Source organism: Nannospalax galili, unplaced genomic scaffold (genome assembly GCF_000622305.1).
Source record: "Nannospalax galili isolate Female #2095 unplaced genomic scaffold, S.galili_v1.0 scaffold1554, whole genome shotgun sequence".
Lineage (NCBI taxonomy): Eukaryota > Metazoa > Chordata > Mammalia > Rodentia > Spalacidae > Nannospalax > Nannospalax galili.
In genome coordinates this window covers 78,199-101,436 of record NW_008333898.1, presented here as the reverse complement: position 1 = coordinate 101,436, position 23,238 = coordinate 78,199, and the positions used below count along the sequence as shown (strand labels likewise).

Below are 23,238 nucleotides of genomic sequence, written 5' to 3'. Positions count from 1 at the left end.
TGCTAGTTAAAAAAATTCTTTAAAATTGAGTGCCACAGTGAAAATGAAATTCACTGTATTAATCTTGTCAATTTGGTGTACTGAGACACTTAGGACATTAGTCAAGCAGACCTCTGGTGTGCCTGGCAGGGCATTTCCAGAATTATGGAAGGCTCTGCCCTGACCAATGGTTTAAGCCACTGATGGATTCACAGCTGAACAGACTGTTGGGAGGTGGTGAAAAGGTAGAAGGTGAGGCCTACTTGGAGGAAGTACATCAGTAGGGATGTGCCTTAGAGGGAATGGATCTGGCCCTGGCCCCTTCCCATTACTTTTTTCTGCTTCCTGGCTGCCGTGAGGTGAGCAATGTTCCTCTGCCATGCTTCTGCCTTCTGATGGCCCACATGCAATGGAGCCACCATAGACTGAAACCTCCAAATCCATGAGCCAAAATAAACCTTTCCTGTTTTTCCTATTTTTTCTTTCCCTCGTGGTCACGAAGTCTTGACTACAACATGGTTATTAAAAGAAAGCACACAGGAAGATGCTGACATAAAAGCCTTTTTAATTTGGTTGATACACATTTAACAAAATATCTTAGAATAAAATAATCCATGAACGAGGTTATTTACAACAAAAAAACTGTGAAAAACAAAATTAAAATACTTCTCAAACAGGAATGCCTCTAAGTTTGGTTTGAAATAGGGTTTCACTATGCTGCCCAGGCTGGTCTTCAATTCCTGGGCTCAAGTGATGCTCCCTACTTTAGCCTCTCAAGTAGCTGGGTCTACAGGTGTGCACCGCCACAATGGCTCTATTTATAAAATTTTTTTATTGTGAAACTGGAAGACTTTCCACTCCTACCCATTACCCTGGTCTTGAGCCCAAACAGGGGCCATGTAAGGCCCAGGAGTAGGAGGTACAAACTCTAACACATTTGGCAATTAAGGCTCAATCATCTGTTAATGTGAGCTGGCCGGAAAGAGAAGGGCAAGATACCATATGAAGACTCCATTGGCAACTAAGGGCAAGTGTGACCCTGAACCACAATGGCCTTCTTGGCCTCCTGCAGAAAATACCAAATTGCTTTAAATACCTACTCAACTGTCCTGTCAGCAGAAAACCAGTGACCCTAAACTAAGACTCCAACTCTCTATAATAATAAACATCTAGAAACTATTACAGATTTATGAACTAATTTTATTTGACCAAAGAGAAAATTATGACTCAAAAACACATTTAAGGTAACGAAATTTTTCTCAAATTTATGTTCCACGCCAAATTCCTAAACATCCCACCTATCTTTTTTTAAATTGGGGATTGAGCCCTGGGACTGATGAAGTATCAGCACGCTAGGCAAGTGCTCTACCACCGAGCCCTCTACCTAATGACTTCTATGATCTGAGATCAGTTTTTACACACACACACACACACACACACGGGGGGGGGGGGGGGGGGGGTAAGGGGGGGAGGGTTTAATTAGGGTTAAAATTTCTCTTGTTTATTAAATGGAAAGCCTAGTTCCTTGTATTACCACTAAAATATGTTTAAAGAAAATGAATTGCATCCATCTGGAATATATAAATGTAATGACTTAAAAAATAGGCAGTCACATAAACAAGAGCTCATGAAAAAATAACCAAGTGCTTATTCTTTGTAACACTATTAAGACAAGTAAATGGGATACACTGCACAACACCACCTACAGATCTAACTAGGCTACTTAACAAGCTACAATTTTGGCAAACATTGAAGGGCAAGTACTGACATGGTGCTTGAAGACTAGATCTGTGGCTCTTCCAGGGGCGATTCGAGAGCTTCCATCAGCTTCTTATTTGCCTCTTCATTATGCCGGCTTTGACAATGAGTTAAGTGTTTCTTAAAGCCTCTTGGGAAATTTGATTCAAAATTACAGCGTGGACATTTAAGTAAACTTTGCCCATGGGCTGCTACATGATTTTTAAGGAGAGACTCCAAAAGAAATGCCTTTCCACAAATTGTGCACTTGTATGGGCTGTGGACATTGTGCTTATTAACTAAGTGATGCAAAACAGCACCTTTTTTCATAGCACGACAGCAACAAATTTTGCAATAATATTTCCCTTTTCCACGCTTCATATACTTTGCAATCTCCTCTTCGGAGATGAACGCTTCCTTCTCTTCAGTGAACTGTAGCACATTTTTGGACTGCTCTGGACTACTCATCTCCATTTTATTCTCTTTGCTGAAATCAACAGATTCGACATCTACCTGCTCTTGATCACTGCTTGATTCTTGACCCCTGATATCTACAGTATCTGAATCTGTTCTGACGTGTTCACTGCTACTGAGCTCAGCATCTGAGTTCTCCTGGCTGTCCTTCTTGAGCTTCTTAGAGGAAGGGAATAAAGCATCTTCTAAAAGTTTCTTAGGTATAGAACCTATAGATATAGCTTCTTCCTGGACCAGAGGATCAGACTGGGTGTCATCAACAGCTTCCAGCTGTAGCTCATCATTAAGCTCAGTGGCCTTCTGAGCCTCTGAGAATACAGCAGACTTGGTGAGCTCAGAGAAAAGTACATGCTTCCGGGACTCTGGGAAAAGTACACGCTTTCGTGGCTCTGGAGAAACAGGAGGAACTGTTTTGGTGGGCTCAGGAAAAAGTGTGGACTTCCTAGGCTCAGCATCAGTAGAGAGGACAGGCTTCCATATATCAGAGGCTACTTTGGGGGACTCAGATGGCCCAGAAGGACCTGGTTTCCGTGTCTCAGGGAAGACATTAGACTTCTGAGACTCCAAAATAAAGGAAGACTTCCGGAGATCAGGAGAACTGCCAGGGGAACTTTTCTGGGACTCAGAAAAATCTAGGGAAGCAGGGGAAGTTTTCCGCTGGTCAGGAGCAAGCTTCCAAAGGTCTGGTGACCCTGAAGGCTTCCTGAGCTCTGGAGAACCTGCTGGACTGCGGATCTCTGGGGAGAGGGGTGGGCCTGGTCTGCGAAGCTCAGGAGACACAGGGGGAACTGCCTTCCAATGTTCAGGTGACAAAGTGAGAGCTGTCTTTCGGAGCTCTGGTGGGCCCGACTTCCACGACTCTGGAGATGTGGGGGAAGTTTTCCAAGAACCAGATGAAACTGAAGACTTCCAGGATGCAGAGGACATAGATGGAGTTGGTTTCCAAGGCCCAGGTGATATAGAAGGAATTGGCTTCCAAGGTCCAGGAGACACAGATGGAGCAGGCTTAGTTGATTTCCAAGGTCCTGAAGTCGCTGAAGGACTAGACTTCCAAGGCCTGGGGGAACCAGGTGGCCCTGGCTTCCAGGAACCTGGTGAAACAGCTGGGGCTGGTCTCCGAGGCTCTGGAGAGATGGCAGGGAATGGTATCCAAAGTTCAGGAGACTCTGATGGAGATGGCTTCCTTGGCTCAGGGGAGGCAGTCCGTGCTGGCTTCCTAGACTCTGGAGATGGAGCTGGGGATGGCCCCCAAGGCTCAGGGGAAGTGGCCAGAACTGGTGACTCTGGGGACAAGGCTGAAAGTGGGGGTCCTGTATCTGCAAAGGGTGAGTGCTTCTGGGGCTTGGAGCTAGCAAGAGTAGACTTTACTGGCTCGGGAGAAACGGGGATAACCTTCTGTGGCGCAGGAGAAGGAACTCGGTCAGGCTTCTGTGGTTCAGAAACCACAGAGGCTGGTTCTGGACATTCAGGGGAAGAAACAGGAGCAGGCTTTGAGAGCTCAGCAGGAAGACAAGGGGCCTGTTGCTCAGAAGAAACAACAGGGCTAGGGTTCTGAGGCTCTAGGGAAGGAGGAACAGAATTTGGTGACTCTGGAGACAAGCCTGGACCAAGTTTCTGTGTTTCTGCAGGGAGGGTTGGGGTCGGCATTAGTTCTGTTGGGCTAGAGGGTGTGTTCTGGTGTTCAGGAAGAGAAAGGCTTTTCACAGGATCTGTCTCTTTGTTCAGTTGGTTTTTTGGCTTATCATTCCACTTCTCTGGGGCCGAATGTTTGGATGTGATGTGATAGTACACATTAGAGTACATCTTGCTGGTGAAAAAGCACTTATGGCAGTGAAAGAGCTTTGCACTCTTCTGGTAAAATATCATCTTGCCCAGTCCGCCAGCATCCATATCATCACAGAATTCGGGATGGATGGTGCCCATATGGATCTGCACATTTTCATAATCAGTGCCTCTGAAACCACAGTGGTCACACTCCAGGCTTGCTGATGGTTTATGCAGTTCCTGAATCACTTCCATCTTTTTTCTGTCACAACACAAATGACTTGGTCTTTAAAGACTTTCAACACTGCAGCAAAAAAGTAGAAAGAAATTTTCATGGGACACTATGCTGCATAAAATGCTGTCCACTTTATATCTGTATATTTTAAGTCTAAAAGAAAGACATATGCTTTACTAATTATCTCTACAAGTTTTCAAGGAAAGGGAGGATTACTTTCCACAACATCACAATTCTCTGCTACAAATTTTACACAGATCATCTCATTTAATACTAACATTATCACTCAAACATTATTTTCATTTATAGATGAAGAAACTGAGTTTCAGAGAAATTAACTGACTTACTTTCTCTAGGTTTTAGGACTATCAATTTCCCAAGACTGACCTCAGGCTGACTTACTGTATGGCTTTACACTTGGATGCTAAAATCCTAAACCAACAAGTTGTCATCATACAAATGTGAAAAATATCAAGATTAGATCTAGGTGATTTAAAGGTAAGAAAGAAACATTAAATCCTTTCAAGAAAATGATTAAGTCCAGATATGAAAAGATTATTTTAACTAGATCCTGGTTTGACTTCTTATCAATATTTTCTGAATGTTTTATCAATCCTATGATTAAATGTAGCGAACAAAAACTGTCAGATGTCCTAAACAAGACCCCACAGAGCTCTCCAGAGCATGCCAGCAACTGGCAGCTCAGAGGGGGAGGTAAGGCTAGAAGACAGCTGCCAGAAAGGAGGACTTTTTAAAATTTAAGCCAGCTTTCTTCAATGTACCTAGAGTTGAGGAAATAAATGTTCCAGGCACATACGAGAATACATAATGTTATACAGATAGACCATACTAAACCTACTTATCTACCTGCTTTAAGAAAATATCTATGGCATTTTTACATACAAAGTAAGTATAACATTCCCTTCTAGCCTTTGTATGTGAAAGTATTTCTGCAGATAATACTTCTAGTAGTACAATACTTGGTTCAAAAGCTGTTTGCATTTTAAATTACTGTATTCCATACCAACAGTATATAAGAGAATTCCCCAATGCCTCAAAACTGAAAATTAAAACTCCAAATCCTTGCTATACTTAGGCAGCAACTAGTATCTTACTATGTTAATACGTATTCCTTTCTTTTGAAAATGTGCTTTTTAAAAATTTATTTAGTTTTGTTGTTTTAGGCAAAGTCTTGCTAGGTAACTCTGGCTGGACTGGTACTATGTAGCTCAGGCTGGCCTGAAAACTCAGGACAATCCTCCTCCTGCCTGGGTCTCCTGAGTGCTGAGAGTATAGGTGTACATGACCACTTTCCCTTTTAATGTGCTTTTCTTTCGTGAGAAAGACTGAACAATTTCCCTACTAGCCTTATTTCTAAAATAAGATATTAGGTCACTTTCTTTGTTCATTTTTCTATTATTTGTGAATTTTTAATTACAAAGAAATTAGCCTTTTTATTTAAATCATTTTTTCCAGTTATCATTTATCTCTTTAACTTTGCTATTTTTATTTAACCACACACAACTTGTTTACATAGGAAATTTCCAACTTAAGGCCATCTTTATTCTGTGGGTTTTAAAGTATACTTTCTTTTCTTTGTGTCTGAGCCAGGTGGTCTCTTTGCAGCTCAAGTGAGCCTCAAACTCTGGATCCTCCTGTCTAGGCCTCCCACGTGCTGGGATTACAAACGTATCACCACACTTGGCTTAAATTATGCTAACCTCCATTTTTAAAAATAATTTAGTATGTTTTTCCTAATTTGATAATTTCATTCTTTTTTTTTACATTGGTAGCCTTTAGTTTGTTATTTTGGCTTGTTTTTTGGGGTGTCCTGGGGATTGAATACAAAGCCCTATACATGCTGGCAAGTGCTCTACCCTGCACTCCCCCCGCTAGCCACATTACATTTACAGAGCATGCTATTCACAGCATGGGAGCCAGCAACTGATAAAACACAGTGAGCTTATTCACCAAGCACATTGCAAAATCTTTTCTCATTATCAAGTGCAGTGACATGTGCCCACAGTCCCAGCTATTCAGGAAGCTGAGGCAACAGAATCACTTGAACCTAGGAGCGAGTTCTCAGGCAGGCCTAGGCAACATGATGAGACCCCGTGTCTAAAAATAAATCTATTTTCTCATTAAATGATGCTCCACCATTTACAGAAAGTATGAGCCACGGCTGAGAGCATGTGATATGCTTTGTGAGAAAGGGGATGGTGTGGGTTCCTCTCCATGAGAGACCAGCAGAGACTACAGCACTTAAAACTAAAGGTTTGCCCTTTATTAATTCCAAATACAACAAACAGAGTAATTTAATAACAAGGTAAGATTTTTTTTGTTTTGTTTTGGTCTTTTGAGACAGGGTCTCCCTGTAGCCCCAGCTGGCTTGGAACTCACTGCGTAGACCAGGCTGGCCTTGAACTCACAGCGATCTGCTGCCACCATGCCTGGCTTAGAAAATGTTTTCAAGGTTAAAAAGACTGTAACAGAACAAATTATAATTTAGCACTATAGAAACATCTCTTACATGATCCGTAACTTCCAAATAGGAAGAAAATATGTAGAAAAAAGAATGCATTAACTGCTTTCAGAGCCTAATGTTCAATAAAACTAGATGACTTCAGAGAAAAACAAAGTATGTGTCTCAATAACCTCATCTGGCTCTAAGTGGCAATAGTCAACAGCCAAGAGAAGCTTATCCTGTGTCACAGGGACACCACTGCAGAGGTATGCGCTTACTGCCCTCTGCTCCTCTAGTAGCAACTCTCCTGGCCACCAGTAAAGTCCCATTAACAAATTTGCCTACTGTGGAGTCTCCATTATACTTTAATAACTTCCTACTTTTAAAAGTTCTTTAGAGTGTTATAGTTTCCAAATTCTACCACAGGTGAGCATGCAGCACCTAGAGATGGGTGTGGGATACACAGACGTGTAGGCATATGAATGTCCTCACACTGTGAGAGACAGTGGTACGCATTTGCAGTTTTTCCTCAAGAACGGCAAGAACTTTTCAAATTTTTTCTAATCATAAAATATTCTCCTAAACATTAAAAAAAATGAGTTGTTTGTTTAGACTCTTACTTTACAGCCCAGGCTGGCTTCAAACTCACAGTAATTCTCCTACCTCAACATTCTGAGCACTGAGCTTATAGGCATGTGCCAACCAGTCTGGCTGCAAAAATGAGAAAAAAATATTAAAGGCAAACAGATAAGCAAATAAAAATACCTGCACAATAATACTTTATAAGTCATGGACAAATGCTTTTGGAGTTAGGAAGAGAGCTGCAGCTTTCCCTGCTAGACTTACCAGCTATCACGAGACACCCTAAAGGTGGTCCTCAAAGAGCAGGCAGTTACATGGCTTTTTTACTAATCCATGGAACAACATAGAGTAGGACAAAAAGACGATGAGCCTGAAAAACAAAACAGAAAGCTCATCAAAATTGTATCCGTTCTGATCCTAACCCTGTAAAGGAATCTTGTGTATTTCCTTTCCCACAGGGTTTCCTCCAACACTGAAGAGCCAATCCAGCACACCTGGATACTTGCTTTATTGGAACAGCACCAGAGCCTGTGGCAGACACCATTCATGATTCTGTCACCTAATTTCACACGACAATCTACTACAAGAAGAATTAGACTCTTCTCAATCCTATCATCTAACTTCAGTTTATGCAAGTTCGGGAAATATTAATTTACATTTCTGACAAGCATTCAGACTCCTTGTGGAATGACATTGTTTAAACAACAACAACAACAACAAAAAAAAAACCCAGACATTCTGTTCATCCTAACCATATGCAATGGTAGAGACCACCACAGTCAAGAGGACCAAGGGGCAAGGAAGAGGACTCTGGCAGGAAGCATGCACTTCAATAACAGCTCTGGCCTCTTCCTTTGTGCAAGAGAAAGCATCGTCCTCTGGATGAGTTTAAAACAAAATGGGCTGAGCTGGCTATACACAGCTAACTCCTGGCAACACACTTCTGATAAGCCAGCATATTCACCAACCCTTTCCTACCCATCACCACTTTAATTCTGACACCAACCTCTCTTCTTCCTAATCTACACATACTAAGTCATCTCCCAAATCCAAAAGTGTAAGTTTCCTGGTCACATTTCCTCGAAGTCTCCCAGACATCTGCAGTATAAATCTCAATATGGCACATAAAGTTCTTTAGTCTAACCCTGACCATACTGCACTTTCAACACTAATCACATGTAATAGAATTCCCTGACTCTTCAAGCTTCTTGGTCTTTCCCCAAGGCATTTCCTCTCCTACACAGTCCATCTTTTTACCCACCCTTTAGGCAAATCCATTCATCCTTCAGATAGGACTTTTTTTTGGTCTTTTTGAAACAGGGTCTCTCTCTGTAGCCCCAGCTGGCCTGGAACTTGCCATGTAGACCAGGCTGGCCTTGAACTCACAGAGATCCACCTGCCTCTGCCTCCTGAGTGCTGGGATTAAAGGCGTGCGCACGATAGGACATTTTTAAAATCACAGCAAACTTTCCCACTCCCTCTCAGTCTCCCTTCACTATGTCACATGCACACTTCCACTGTAGCAGTCACCATCTGCCACTTCAGCTTGACACCAGGCCACAGCTTTCATAGAACCAGCACAATCCATCCATTTGTTCACCTCTGTAATCTGTGCATACTCCTGGGTATGCTCAGAAAATATTTCATCAATCCTAACACTATTCCATGAATAGTGTGAACCCAATCTTAACACTCATGAATTTAAAACTACAGGCTGTGTACTCATCTCAAGAATCAATAACTCCAATCCATAGTGGAGGAAATTCAAGGCTGTCAAATGGCCTGCATAACACCAAGCAAATACCAACATCTGACAAAGGATGAAGAAAAATTCTGCTAGCTAACTGGATTCTTTCTAGGACACCATGATCAAATTAACACAGACTTGCTAAGATGGTGAAAAGCCAGTACAATGAGCCAAACTAGATGTGCCTTCTCAAGCATTTATAATCCATGCATCATTGCATAAGCATAGGAATACGTGCTCCTTATAGCACAGCCCTCCAGTATCCAGCTCTGGGTAGAAAGAACTCTTTAACAGTCTCTAACAGGTACAGGGGGTGTGGCTCAATGGTATAACACTTGCCTAGCACGCATAAGGCCCTAGGTTTGATCCAATCACTAACACTAGGGAGGAAAAAAGGGGGTTCTTCTAGAAACCTAAGAAATAGCAAAACAAATCATGTTGGCAAGCAATATTTAAAAAGTGACTTGTGAGTGTAGACATTTAACATCAAAAAGGGAAAATTATGGATAAAACAGAAAACTTTTTATATAAACTGCTTCACCATGAACTGGAACAGGTGCTTTGTCAGTAGGACCACAATGAAGCCAGCAAATGGTACAGAATCAAAAAAGTTCAAAGAGGATTTGAATCCAAACTCTTCACTTTACAAAGTAGAAAAATGCTGAGAAGCAACGCCTAAAGATCACATAAGTCAAAGAAATCAACAGAAAAATATTCCTGATTCTGGATCTCTGCTGAAACACAACCCCTTACATGGTTGAACAATGCTCATGGACTGCAGTTCAGAATCCAAAGCTGCTAACACTAACAGTAAAAATAATTCACTAAGCCAGGTGTGGTGGTGCACCCCTTTAATCCCAGCACTCAGGAGGCAGAGGCAGGCAGATCTCTGTGAGTTCAAGGCCAGCTGGGGCTACAGGGAGACCCTGTCTCAAAAAGATCAAAAAAAAAAAAAAAATCGCAACTAGTCCCATCCAGTTTTTTCCTTGAGATCTAATACTATTGATTGTCTTTTAAAATACATTTGATGTACAAATGTTGATACTAAAATCCAACACATGGTGCATGTTTAAAACTAACTGGTAGCGATGGCTAATCTTTGTTGTCAACTTGACACAACTGGCAAGAGGGAGCCTCAAGTGAGGAATTCCCTCCATCAGATTGGCCTGTGGGCATATCTGTGGGGCATTTTCTCCATGATATAGTCAGGCCCAGTCCAAAGTGGGCCTGGGAGCAACCCGGTAAGCAGCGTTCCTCCTTGGTTTCTGCTTCAGTCTCTGCTTGAATTCTTGTCTTGACTTCCCTCAACAATGAACTGTAAGCTGCAAAATGAAATAAACCCTTTCCTCCCCCAGGATGCTTTGGATGGATGTTTTATCACAGCAAGAGGGGAAATTAGGACATTAGCTCTGTCAGTCTGTAGCACTGTTCTTTGTTACTAGCTTTTTCAAGTTATAAAAATTTCGAGTGGTTTGTGTTTAAAGAAAAAAAAATAGAAATCACAAAGAATTCCCATATATGTCTACGTCTGTTTCTATTATTAATAATTTTCGTTAATTAGCAGAGGAGGCGGCAGATTTGGAACTGATAGAACTTTTTTTTTTCAGGAGTGCTGCAGTGGAACCCAAGGATCACCATGCTGAGCACTGGCTCACGCCGGAGCCACACCTCCAGCCTAAGTTGTTACAGCTGGGGCAGGGGGTGCTCCTTTCGTGCTCTGGTCATACGTACAGCTGCATGTCATCCATGCATCATTAAAGCTCCCCGTGCTTCTGGCAAGCACTGATCTGTTTAACGTAGGGGTGGAACTGCTGGGGCGTGGGATGGCTTTAATTTTAAATTTGGGGGAACCACGAGACTGACACCAGTTTACGTTCCCACTGCAAGGCTTCAGAGCTCTCTCTGGTCCTTTCTTGGAAACACCAAGCTCGCGCTCGCAGCCATCTGAATGGCTCCCCAGAACAAGGCCAGCTCTACGCCGGGTCTACGTCTGGGCTTCCCGGCTTCGCGACTGCAGCCCTACAGCAAAATGCACCGCCCACCGAGCCCCTCCCATCCAGCGAGCCGCCGGCCGCACAAGCAGAACCTAAGGACAGGAGGCCGGCAGCCAGCGCTGCGCTCGGGCCTCCAGGCCTCGGCGCGCTGCCCCATCAGGCGCCCGCCCTCCCGTTCGCACCAAGGCACCCACGCCGGAGCAGAGTCCGCACCGAGGCGCCCGCCGCACCGCCAGCACGAAGGCGCCCGCCCACTCCTCACCTCGGGCGAGGTATCCGTGAGTGAAGCGAGGAAACGCCCAAAGGAAACGCTGAGCTTGCTCCAAGGACTCCCGAATGGCGGCTGGAAACAGGACCTTCCCGGAAGTGCCGCTTGCCCGCCCCGGAAGTGCTTTCGAGCGCCTCCTCGTGTCTGCTCCCGGGAGCGGAAGGTTCTCCTGCTGGGCGGGGCTCGAGGGGTTTCTCGGCTGCCCAAGGCCTAGGAGGCCCCTTGGCGCTGCTTGGGGACCCGCTCTCCACGCCTTCTTTCCATTATCACCCTGAGGATTTTTGTTTCTCTTGTATGAACGACACTTTCATCGGCATATTGCCCATGGTAAAAATACAGGACACGCCAAGGGTGGTGGCGTAAGCCTTTAATCCCAGCACTCGGGAGGCAGAGGCAGGCGGATCTCTGTGAGTTCAAGACCAGCCTGGTCTGCATAGTGAGTTCCAGGACAGCTGGGCTACAGGGAGACCCTGTCTCAACAAGGCCAAAACCAAACAAACAAAAAACCAAAAAACCAGGACACATAAAATCCTAGAAGAGCGTGAAGAGCTCTCATTGTCTCTAATTCAACCCCGGAAAGCATCTTCAATTATGGTTGAAATGAAGCCTTTAGCTTCAGTCTTAGTCTATTTCCTTTGAAAAATTGTGAAGTTGCTTAGCTTACGTTACTTTATACACCTATATACCTTTTTCCCTTTTTATTTCAGTTTCTTGTGTTTTTGTTTTGGGTGTTGAGACGTATGAACCAACCCAGAGCCTCTTCATCTAAGCAGCCCAGGCTGCCTGTCACATAAAACACAAGGAATTAAATCCTTAAATCATGCTTCGCTCAGACAGCCCGCGATCTTGGAAGTCAGAGAGAAATCTGCTTTCCTCAGTCTTTTTCCTATTTTGTGTGTGTGTGTGTATGTTGGGGGGGAGGTTTGGTTTGGTTTGGTTTTTTTTAGCATTCAGGGGGCCAGCACTGGGGACACTTGATGTCTTTTCTCGCCCAACAGGCTACACAGCACCCTTCGGAACTGTGTAAGCTAGCCAGCAGGGTGAGAACTTCATCAATGGAGCTTGATTTCTGTATGCCTTGCATACAAAATGAGTGGTGTCCTCAGTAATAACGTTACTGTCTGGTTTTGGTGGACAACCAAGAACAATGGCAATTTCTTTTATTGTTTGGGGAGCATCTGGGGCTTCCCTGACCCATAACTGATAGGGTGGTACCCTGTTCCTGGCCCTAGAAGCAGCTCTGACCACCCATGCAGGGTACTTCTGTGCAAACTCCTTTTTAAAAAATGTATTATATTTTTCTAGGGCTGGAGAGATGGCTCAGCGGTTAAGAGCATTGACTGCTCTTGCAGAGGACCCGGGTGCGATTCCCTGGCTAACAACGGTCCATAACTCCAGTTCTAGGGGAATCTGGTGAGCTCTTCTGACCTCAGTAGGCACTGCATGACATGGGTGCACTTACACCCATGTAGGCAATACACTCATACACATAAAATAAAAATATTAAAATATATATTTTTAAAAATGTATTATATTTTTAACTAGCTTAAAAACTTGTGGGTTTCTGAAAAGCTTCATCATGTGTCCTTAGTTTTGACCAAACCATCTCCTACCCTCTCCCCAATCCCTCTATTTCTGCTTAAACCTTTAACACCAAAACATGCAGCCCTCTTTTCATGTTGCTCGTTTTCTACCAGCCCCTAAGTAAACTTTCTTTTTCTTGAGTTGGAAGATTGTAGGTTTCCATTTAACTTTTTGTGCACCTTCATTTAATTAATCTTTCTGCTGCCCCCTCATCCCCATTCCCCCATCCCCGTTCATGCTTCATTTATCCCCTGTGGTCCCTTGACTATGTTTATTCTTCTCCAGTCTAAGTATTCCTTCCAGTATCCTCTATAGAGCTGACTTAGGGGTCATAAATTCCTTTAGTTTATTATGGAAATTTTTAATTTCTCCTTCAATTTTAATAGTGTTAGAAATGGGTCTGGGGGTCAAAAGAAAATGACCACACAATCCACTGTATTTCAGAAAGGCAAAAAGTTTTACTTCTGCAGAAGGGCATAAAGCTGCTCTAAATCTAGCGGGCAAATACACCCAGAAAAGGTCCCACTGGAAGTTTATTCCTAACTTAAAAGGGGTCCTGTGCCTCAGTGTAAGTGGCCAAAGCTCAGCCTCACAATCTTATGAAGTTGGCTACTTCAAAACAGTACAGCTGATAGGCAAAATGCACCATTTGAGAACAGGATGCAACCTTGAGCACAAACTTTAATCTTAGGAAAATGCTAACTGGGGAGGGAGTTTTGCCAGATGGTGTTTTTTGCAAATGTCTTTAAATATGGAAATTCTGGGGCTGGAGAGATGGCTCAGTGGTTAAGAACACTGGTTGTTCTTGCAGAAGATCCGGGTTCAAATCCCAGCACCCACATGGCAGCTAACAACTGTCCGTAACTCCAGTTCCAGGGGATCAAACGGCCTCTTCTGTCCTCAAGGGCATTGCTCAACACGGGTGCACTTACCTACATGCAGGCAATACACTCATACACATAAAAATAATAAATAAGCCGGGTGTAGTGGTGCACACCTGTAGTCCCAGCACTTGGGAGGCAGAGGCAAGTAGATCTCTGTGAGTTCAAGGCCAGCCTGGTCTACATAGTGAGTTCCAGGACAGCTGGAGCTACAGGGAGACCTTGTCTCAAAAAGACCAATAAATAATAAATAAATAAAAATAAATATTAAAAAAGGAACAACTTCTGTTTCATTTAACCCTTTGATAGAAAAGACACTACATCTAACTTACATTTCCCACAATAATTTTGCTGCATGTAACAGTCTGGGTTGGTAACTATGGTCTTTCAGAACTTAAAATACATTTTAAAAATATTTTTATGCCAGGTGTGGTGGCACACGTCTTTAATCCCAGCACTTGGGAGGCAGAGGCAGGCGGATCTTTGTGAGTTCGAGGCCAGCCTGGTCTACATAGTGAGTTCCAGGAGCTACAAGGAGACCCTGTCTCAAAAAGACAAAAAAAATTTTTTTTGAATTGAATTTTTGTGTATTTCATACATAAAATCATCTTTATAACCCCTTCCCTGTTCCCCTTTGTACCTTCTGGAGTTCATACATTCTGTCATTTGTGTTAAGGCCTGTTTTGTAAAGTTAGTGTCCCAAGATGTCCCTCAGTGCTCATTCATCCACCAGAGTTTAGTCAGCCTGTCTAGAGTCCCTCCCTTCAAAAAGATCTGTTCTTCCTTCCCTAGAAGTAATCAGCTGCCAATAATTCTTTGACTAAGATTGGGGCTTGCTGTTCAGGTCTACAGTTCTATGCTGGGTTTTTGTCTGCCTATGTTTGCATGGGTCTTGTGCATGCTGATACCATTGCTGTAGGTTTGTATGAGAAGGGTCCCAGGCACCTGTAGGACTATTTCTGTATGGTCATGCACATCCCAGCTCTTACAATCTTTCTGCCGCCCTCTTCCACAATGGTCCCTGAACCCTGGGTGGGTGGACCTCAATATAGGAGACCTGTCCGAGGACCCACACTCTGTCCACTCTTATTCTCTACAGTTTGGCCATTTGTGGCCTTTGTGTCCCTGGACCTCTGTTGCTTGGGGGAGCTTCATTGATGAGAATTGAAAGATGCATTAGTGTTCTCTTCATCCCTTGTTCTATGTTCAGTGAGTCTTAGGTATAGAGGGTGTATCCTAGATGTACCATTTAGACTTGGGCAATTCACAGAGAATCTCTGTGTGTGACCAGTGGTGTAACTCTGTAAAAATACATCTTTCCAGGCATTTCTTGCTTTAAAAGTTTCTATCCAGCCAGGCATGATGGCACAGACCTTTAATCCCGGCACTCCTAGGATGTGGAGGCAGGCAGATCTCTCTGAGTTCAAGGCCAGCCTGCTGGGGGCTTGAACCAGCAACCCCCACGCAGTGATGATTGGGGATGAGTAAGTGTGCCGCTCGCCAGTCCATGCCACCCCCAGTACCGGGGACAATCAGATGCAATGGGGAGCCTAGTTAAGCAGGGACTCATTTATTGCAGGTGTTACAGAGCTTATAAAGGCATCTGGAAATCCCCCCTTCCCCCTGAGGGTGTATCTTAAGGTTGGTCATGCACTCCTCATGCAGTCCTTCAGACTTTCAAAGCAAGTCAGGCCACGCCCCAGTAACTTCCTCTCGGACCTCTGCAAGGTGGGGCCTTTAGGTCCCCACACCAGCCTGGTCTACATAATAAGTTCCAGACCAAAAAAAAGGGGGGGGCTTTTTCTCTAATAATCAGGTGTTATTCTGATGGGCCTGCCTTTATAAGTGACTTGACTTTTCTCTTTTGCAGCTTTCTATCTGGCAGGGCGTGGTGGCGCATGCCTTTAATCCCAGCAGTTGGGAGGCAGGGACAGTTGGATCTCTGCGAATTCAAGGCCAGCCTGGTCTACATGAGTTCCAGGCAAGCTGAGGGTACAGCAGACCTTGTCTCAAAAAGACAAAAAAAAAAATGATATAACCTATGCTGATTAGTTTCTATCACCCTGACATAAACTAGAAATCCCTGAGAAGGAAACACAATTGAGGCATTCCTCCATCTAACTGGCATGTGGACATATATGTAGGGCATTTTCTTGATAGCTAATTGATACAGGAAAGCCCAGCCCACTGAGGGCAGTGCCATCACTAAGTGGGTGGGCCTCGGGTATACAAGAAAAGTAGCTGAGCAAGCCAGAGGAAGAAAGCCAGTAAGCAATGTTCCTCTGTGGTTTCTACTTCAGTTCCTGCCTCCAGGTTCCTGTCTTGGTGTCCCTTGATGATGGACTGTAACCTATAAGATGAAATAAACCCTTTTCTCCCCAAAAGTAGCTTTTGGTCAGTGTTTTTATCACAGTAACAGAAAGCAAACTAGAACATCACCTGAAAACAGAGACAATTTTTCTTACTTCTTTGGAATTTGAGTCTAATTTTTATTGCCTAATTGTTTGGGCTAGAAGTTTCACTATAGAAATGATAATGGAAATGATAGAAGCAAGATAAATGATAAAAGCAAGAATCTTTGCATTGTTCCTATGTTAGGAGGAAATGTTCAGTCTTTCTTCCTCAAGTACGGTGGGCTTTTCATATGTTTCTTTCTTTCCCAGCTGGTCTGGGACTCACTATGTAGACCACCAGGCTGGCCTTGAACTCACAGAGGATTCACCTGCCTCTGCTTTCTGAGTGCTGAGATTAAAGGCATGCGCCACCAAGCCCAACTATATGTTTCTTTCTATTCCTAGTTTTTTTTTTTTTTATTTTTTTTTTTTTTTTTTTTTTTTAGTGTGTTCATCATGAAAAGCTGTTGAATTTTATTAAATTGTATTTGTGGGGCTGGAGGGACGGCTCAGCGGTTAAGAACACTGGTTGTTCTTGTAGAAGACCAGGGTTTGAATCCCAGCATCCACATGGCAGCTAATAACTGTCTGTAACTCCAGTCCAAGGGGATCCGACAGCCTCTTCTGACCTTCACAGGCATTGCATGACACGGGTGCAGTTACCTACATGCAGGCAACACACACATAAAATAAATAAAAATTTTTAAAAATTAATAAATAAATTGTATTTGTATATATATATCAATTAGGATGATCAGTGTTTGCTTTCCTTCATTCTAACTATATGGTACATTTTAGTGATTGATTTTTATTTCTTGAATTATTTTGCTTTCCAGAAATAAGTTCCAGTTAGTCATGGTACATAATCTTATAATGTGCTGCTGAATTAGATGTGCTGCTATTTCACTGAGAAATTCTGTATCAGTATTCCTCTCCTGATGATATTATTGATCTGTAATTTTTTAATAGTGTGTTTATAGAGGAACATTGCTGGATTTAGTATCAAATTAATGCTGGTCTTACAGACTGATAGTATATGTTTTCTCCTCCTCTGTTTTTGTTTATTTAAACTGAGAACAACACAATCTTCCTCTTTGTTTGGCTGTAAATGCTTGAGAGAATTCACCAATAAAACAATCATGCCTTTAATCTCAGCACTGGGGAAGCAGAGGCAGGCAGATCTCTGTGAGTTCAAGGCCAGCCTGGTCTACATAGTAAGTTCCAGGCCAGCTGGGGCAACAGTCTCAAAAAGACCAAAAAAGAAAAAAAAATCATGCCTAAAGCTGTTCTGTGATTTTTTTAATGCTGATTTCAATCTGCTTATTAAGTATAAGTTTATTCAGATTTTCTACTTCCTTGTGATCTAACCTTGGTAGATTTTATGTTTCTACAAATTTTCCCATCTCAAATATGTTATTCATTTTGGTGCCATACAATTGTTCATAGTACTACATTTTAATTATTTTATTTTTCAAAAATGAATAAAATGCCCCGCATTTCTGACTTAGTAATTTAGTCTCCCCTCTTAGGCCATTTAGCAAATATTTGTCAATTTTGTTGATACTTTGTTGATATTTTCAAAGAACAAACTTGTTGCTTGATTTTTCTCTCTCTCTCTCTCAATCTCTCTCTCTCTCTCTCTCTCTCTCTCTCTCTCTTCTCTCTCTCTCGATCTTTTTGAGACAGGGTCTCCCTATAGCCCCAGCTGGCCTGGAACTCACTGTGTAGACCAGGCTGGCCTTGAACTCTCAGAGATCCACCTGCATCTGCCTCTGGGATTAAAAGCACGAGCCACCACACCCAGCTGATTTTCTTTTTAAATCTGTTTCTTATTTCTCAACTTTAATCTTTATTACTTCTAGTTTGTGGTTCTGTTTGTTCTTTTTTTAAAATTTTAAAAATGTGCCTGAGTGTTATGCCTGCATGTGTGTAAGTGCACCTGTGTTGTGTAATGCCCACAGAGGACAGAATAGGGCATCAGATCCCCTGGAAGTGGAATTACAGATGGTTGTCAGCTGCCATGTGGGTGTTGGGATTCGAACCCGGGTCTTCTGCAAGAGCAGTCAGGGCTCTTTACCGCTGAGCCATCTCTCCAGCCCCTTGTTCTTCTTTTTTGGTATAGTTAGGTTAGAGATGTTAAATTTTCTTGCTTTTTATTTATAGCCACACATTTCTCCTTAGGCATGGCTTTTGCAGCAGCCCTTGAGTTTTGGGCTGTATTTTCTTTTCCTTCATTTCTAAGCATTTTCTAATTCATCTTTTGTACTGTTTAATTTCCACAGGTATGTAAATTTTCTAGTTTTGCTTCAGTTCTTTCTATCTTCATCCTGTTGTGGTCTGAGATGATGTATGATATTTACTTTTAAACATCTATTGATAATTTGTCATCTAACATATAAGCTATCCTGGAAAGAGTCCATATGCATTTGAAAAGAATGTGCTTGCTTGGTGGTATGTTGCATGTTTCTATATCTACTTCATTGACTGTGTTCTTGAGTGCTCTATGTCCTCTGTCTGCTGTTTCTATCCATTCTTAGGTGAAGAAGTGTTGATATTCCAGTTATCATAGAATTATTTATTTCATCAGCTCTGCCATTATTTTGCTTCATGTGTATTGACAATCTTTCTTGGGTATGCAATTGTTTATAAATGTTTTATATTCTTGCTGTATTGAAAATTTGTTAATTTTTACTTTCTTAGTCTTATAATTTTTTTTAATTTAAAGATTGCTTTTTCTGATGCTATAATAGACACTAATACTCTGTTTTGGTCAATATTTCAGTAAAATTTCACCTTTCAACTGATCACTTTCAATCTATTTATATCTTTGGATCTACAGTGAATCTATATTTTTAATTTTTATTTTGTTTTTGGCTTTTGAGGTGCTAGAAATCGAACCCAAAGCTTTCCCATGTTAGGCAAGTGCTTTCCCAATTAACTACATCCTCAGCCTCTAAAGCAAATCTCTTGTAGATGGTTTTATTCTTTATTTATTTTCAGCTCTTTTTAAACCTATTCTGCTAATCTTTGCACTTTTATTAGAATGTTCAATTTACATTTAAAGTCATTTCTAATGAGTGCCTTCTGTCATTTCACTATTTCTTTTCTAGATAGTTTTTCACTCCTCATTTCTCAGAATGCTATATTCTTTGTGGGTACTTAATATTTTAAATGTTTTGTCATGTCTTTTTGTATATATTCTATAGCTGTTTGCATTGTGGTTGCTATGGGGACTATATTTGATACCCTAAAGCTACCACACTTGAATTTTTTTTTTCTGTTTTCGATTTTTGTTTTTGATTGGGTCTCCCTCGTTCCAGCCTGCCTGGAAGTCACTTTGTGGCGATCCACCTGCCTCTGCCTCCTGAGGGCTAGGATTAAAGGCGTGTGTCACTATGCCATTTATGTGAATTTACATCAGTTTACATTCAATCTCATACAAAACCACACTTATTCAACAAGCCTATTCGAATTTTAGGTTATTGATTTCAATAAAATTACACTGTTATACATTTTATGCTCCAACACATAAATTAATAATTCTTTTTTTAAGAGTTCCTTTTTATTTTTTAAATATTTTATTTATTATTTTTATTTACTTATTGTATGTGTATGAGTGTACTGTCTGTATGTATGTGAGCGCACCCATGTCATGTAATGCCGTGGAGGTCAGAAGAGGGCTTTGGATTCCCCTGGAACTGGAGTTAAGGACGGTTTGTAGCTGCCATGTGGGTGCTGGGAATCAAACCCAGGTCCTCTGCAAGAGCAGTCAGTGCTCTTAACCCCTGAACCATCTCTCCAGCTCCAAATTAATAATTTTTTAAGTGCACTTACCTCTTAAATTATATAGAAAATTAAATGTGGGCTTTTAGATAAATAATTTTAAAAATATTTTATTTATTATTTTTTATTTTATGTGTGTATGCGTATTACCTGCATGCAGAGGACAGAAGAGGCCATCAGATCCCCTGGGACTGGAGTTATGGACAGTCATTAGTTGCTATGTGGGTGCTGGGATTTGAACCCAGGTCTTCTGAAAGAACAGCCGGTGTTCTTAACCACTGAGCTATCTCTCCAGCCCAACAAATAATTGTTTTAAAATGTATTAATATCTTGAGTTCTGTAGAAAACAAAAAGTAGAGTTACAAATTGTAGCAAAAAATAACACGTTTTCATAATTATCATGTATTTACCTTCACTAAGATATTTACCCTCCCTTTGGCTATAAGCTGCTATCTAGTGTCCTGGCCCACAGCTGAGCTTTCTGTGTATGGCCAGTTCACCCAGATGGTAGAGGCCAACCCTTCTTCCAACAGCAATGTTTAAATCCTGTGGAGGGGCAGCAGAGGGCACTGTGGTTAGTGCAGAATTTCCCAAGAATGCTGGTCACCCCTGGTCACAACACAGCAGGAGTGGTGAACACAAACTGCCTGGCCCTAGAAACTGCTGGTAGCTGCAGAACTAGCAAGGCCCATGATGTCTCTGCTGCCAGACATCCTGTATGAGGTCTGCAGCCAGGCACCCTCTCCCAGCAAAGACTTGCACCACTTGGCTATCACCAGAATGGAGGTAAGGCTCTAGCAAAGCTAGTAACTTACTGCTTTGATGTTTTGGGGAAACCCATGCTGCTTAAGCACTGTGGCTGTGAGATCAGACCCCCTTGTATGAACTTGTCTTTGTTTTTTGTTTTTGGTTGTTTTTTGTTGTTGTTGTTTTGTTTTGTTTTTCTGAACGTGTGTGCATGTCTGTGAAGGTGAACTTCGCTGTAAGATGGACACCATTGTGGCATCTCCCTCACAAGGCTGTTTTGGCATGGGACAATTAAAGCTCTGTCAGCCCTGGGAATGGTGCCTAGCACACCGAGCATCCTTAATAAAGGTTAGGGGCTAGTATCACCTCCTTCCATGATTGAATTGTAATGACAAGAATGCTGACCACTAGTAGAAACAATAAGTTACAAATAAAAATATAGGGCTGTATGACTTTCCTTTTTCTAGTAACAAGTCAAGGGAATTTCATTCTATCAGATCTCTGAGTTATGAAGAGCAATTTGCAACCACCTTGGAAATATCAATGGTGGCTCCTGTCTTTAGATTGGTATTCCAGCAGGCAGAGTGATGTCTGACTCCACTGATATGATACCAGTGCATGATGGGACTGGTGGTACACCCTTAGTCCCAGCACTCAGGAAGCAGACGCAGGCAGATCTCTATGAGTTTGAGGCCAGTCTGGTCTATATAATGAGTTCTAGGCCAGCCAGCGCTACATGATGAGACACCATCTCAAAAAAAACAAAACAAAACAAAACAACAACAACAAAAAAAAAAACCCTAAGATATTAGTGCCTTTTCCACTGTGACAGCAGAACCAGGCCTGGATAAGCACGCCTCCATGCTAGGGCAAGGCACCTGCCCTGGTGCAGAAATACTTCATTTTGACTGACTTCCATGAGTGTATTTCCGTCCAGAATAGGAGATCCTGGAGGGCAGTGATGGCTATGCATGTTTCTGGAATGAGAAGCATCCTCAAACATGCTATACAGCTTTCCCTCTTAGGGATACTGTCACATATCAGTGGCTCTCAGCCCTGCTGTATGGTCATTTGGGAACATAAACAGCATCTGGTCATGGGTTCCACCCCAGTCAACTCAGTGAAATCTCCAGGACAGAGCACAGTCCTGCATGGCTTGTAGATGCTCACAGGTGTTCCCCAAGCCAGTAACAGTATAAAGCCATGATTTGCTGAGAACCACTGTCATAAACCAGGATCAGTTTGAGAGCCAGCTATAAACCACTATCCTTTATCTCCTACACCTACTTCTGCCTGTTGAAGGAAAACTGCAGAAATTAGAAAACATGACTTTAAAAAAAAATTTTTTTTTTTGGTCTTTTTGAGACAGGGTCTCCTAGTAGCCCCAGCTGGCCTGGAACCCACTATGTGGACCAGGATGGCCTTGAACTCACAGAGATCCGCCTGCCTCTGCCTCCTGAGTGCTGGGATTAAAGGCATGTGCCACCATGCCCAGCAGAAAACCTGACTTTAAGAAAGGGCAGCTCACACATCACATTTGTTTGTCTTTAAAAGGGGAATAGAGTGACATCTTCATGGAGACTGACAGAATAAAAGTTGTGACTGAGCAATTGTGGCTAGTGGCTCTGATGAGGCAGGATTGCCCTGTCACTGGGTTTTCTGTCACAGCACAAATCCTACAAAGCAGGAAAGAGGGCCTAATTCTTTAAATTATGTCCCTCCAGACTCAGTGAAGGAATAGACTGAAACAGGGTTAGATGTATCAGTCACACGAGTACTCTGTGGGGGCTCAGAGTTGTATACTCTGTAAGTGGATATTCTCTAAATATTTGCTCAGCATTCAATTCAGAAGAGGCTGAGCTCCAGTGGGCGAGCACAGGGAAGCCACCTCTAACAGTTCTGGCAAGTATTCCTTTTTCCTCACAAGGAATTCTGAGAATGGCTGGGAACAGAACTTTTGCCAAAATGATGGGACTGGAGAGATTTCCCAGTGGTTAAGAGCACTGGCTGTTCTTGCAGAGGACCTGTGAGTTCCCAGCACCCCCATGGCAGCTAGCAACCATTCATAATTCCAGTTCCAGGGGATCACATGTTGTCTTCTGGCTTCTGCAGGTTTGCATACACACGGTACATTTAATACATGCAGGCAAAACACTCCTACACATTGAATAAAAATAAATAAAAAAGTTTTAAAAAGAACTTTTACCAGCATGGGGCATCTCCAGTGCAGCCAGTTCTTAATCCAGTTCTCCATGTGGACACACTGGTAACGCCCACATGCTATCTCCTGAGGGCTCATTAAGAGATCCCCCAGTTGCCCCAGTGGTGACTTGGAACATCAGAGAAACTGCTGCACCCTTCAGATCCTTTTACAATCCTCACCCAGCCTCATCCACTTCAAATAGTGGTATATTTACTCCAGGCAGGACTGCTGCCAGACAAGCAGATGGTACCGTGGAGTTACACATCCATCCAAATGGCAAATTGGAAGTTTCTTCTTTTTAAAAAAATTATTTAGCCAGGTGTGGTGGTGCACACCTGTAGTCCCAGCACTTGGGAGGCAGAGGCAGGCAGATCTCTGTGAGTTCGAGGCCAGCCTGGTCTAC

At 42.5% G+C, this 23,238-nt stretch overlaps 1 protein-coding gene across 1 annotated transcript; it reads right to left on the bottom strand.

Moving 5' to 3' along the window:
- Positions 1 to 1,437: 1,437 nt before the first annotated feature.
- Champ1 (chromosome alignment maintaining phosphoprotein 1) lies at positions 1,438 to 11,664 on the bottom strand. The gene is made up of 3 exons (XM_008828894.3): positions 11,239 to 11,664; positions 7,500 to 7,605; positions 1,438 to 4,258 (listed from the first exon to the last, which is right to left on the bottom strand). The coding sequence occupies exon 3, from the start codon at positions 4,207 to 4,209 to the stop codon at positions 1,762 to 1,764; it is 2,448 nt and encodes an 815-aa protein (XP_008827116.1). The 5' UTR covers positions 4,210 to 4,258; positions 7,500 to 7,605; positions 11,239 to 11,664; the 3' UTR covers positions 1,438 to 1,761.
- Between the last annotated feature and the right edge of the window lie 11,574 nt (positions 11,665 to 23,238).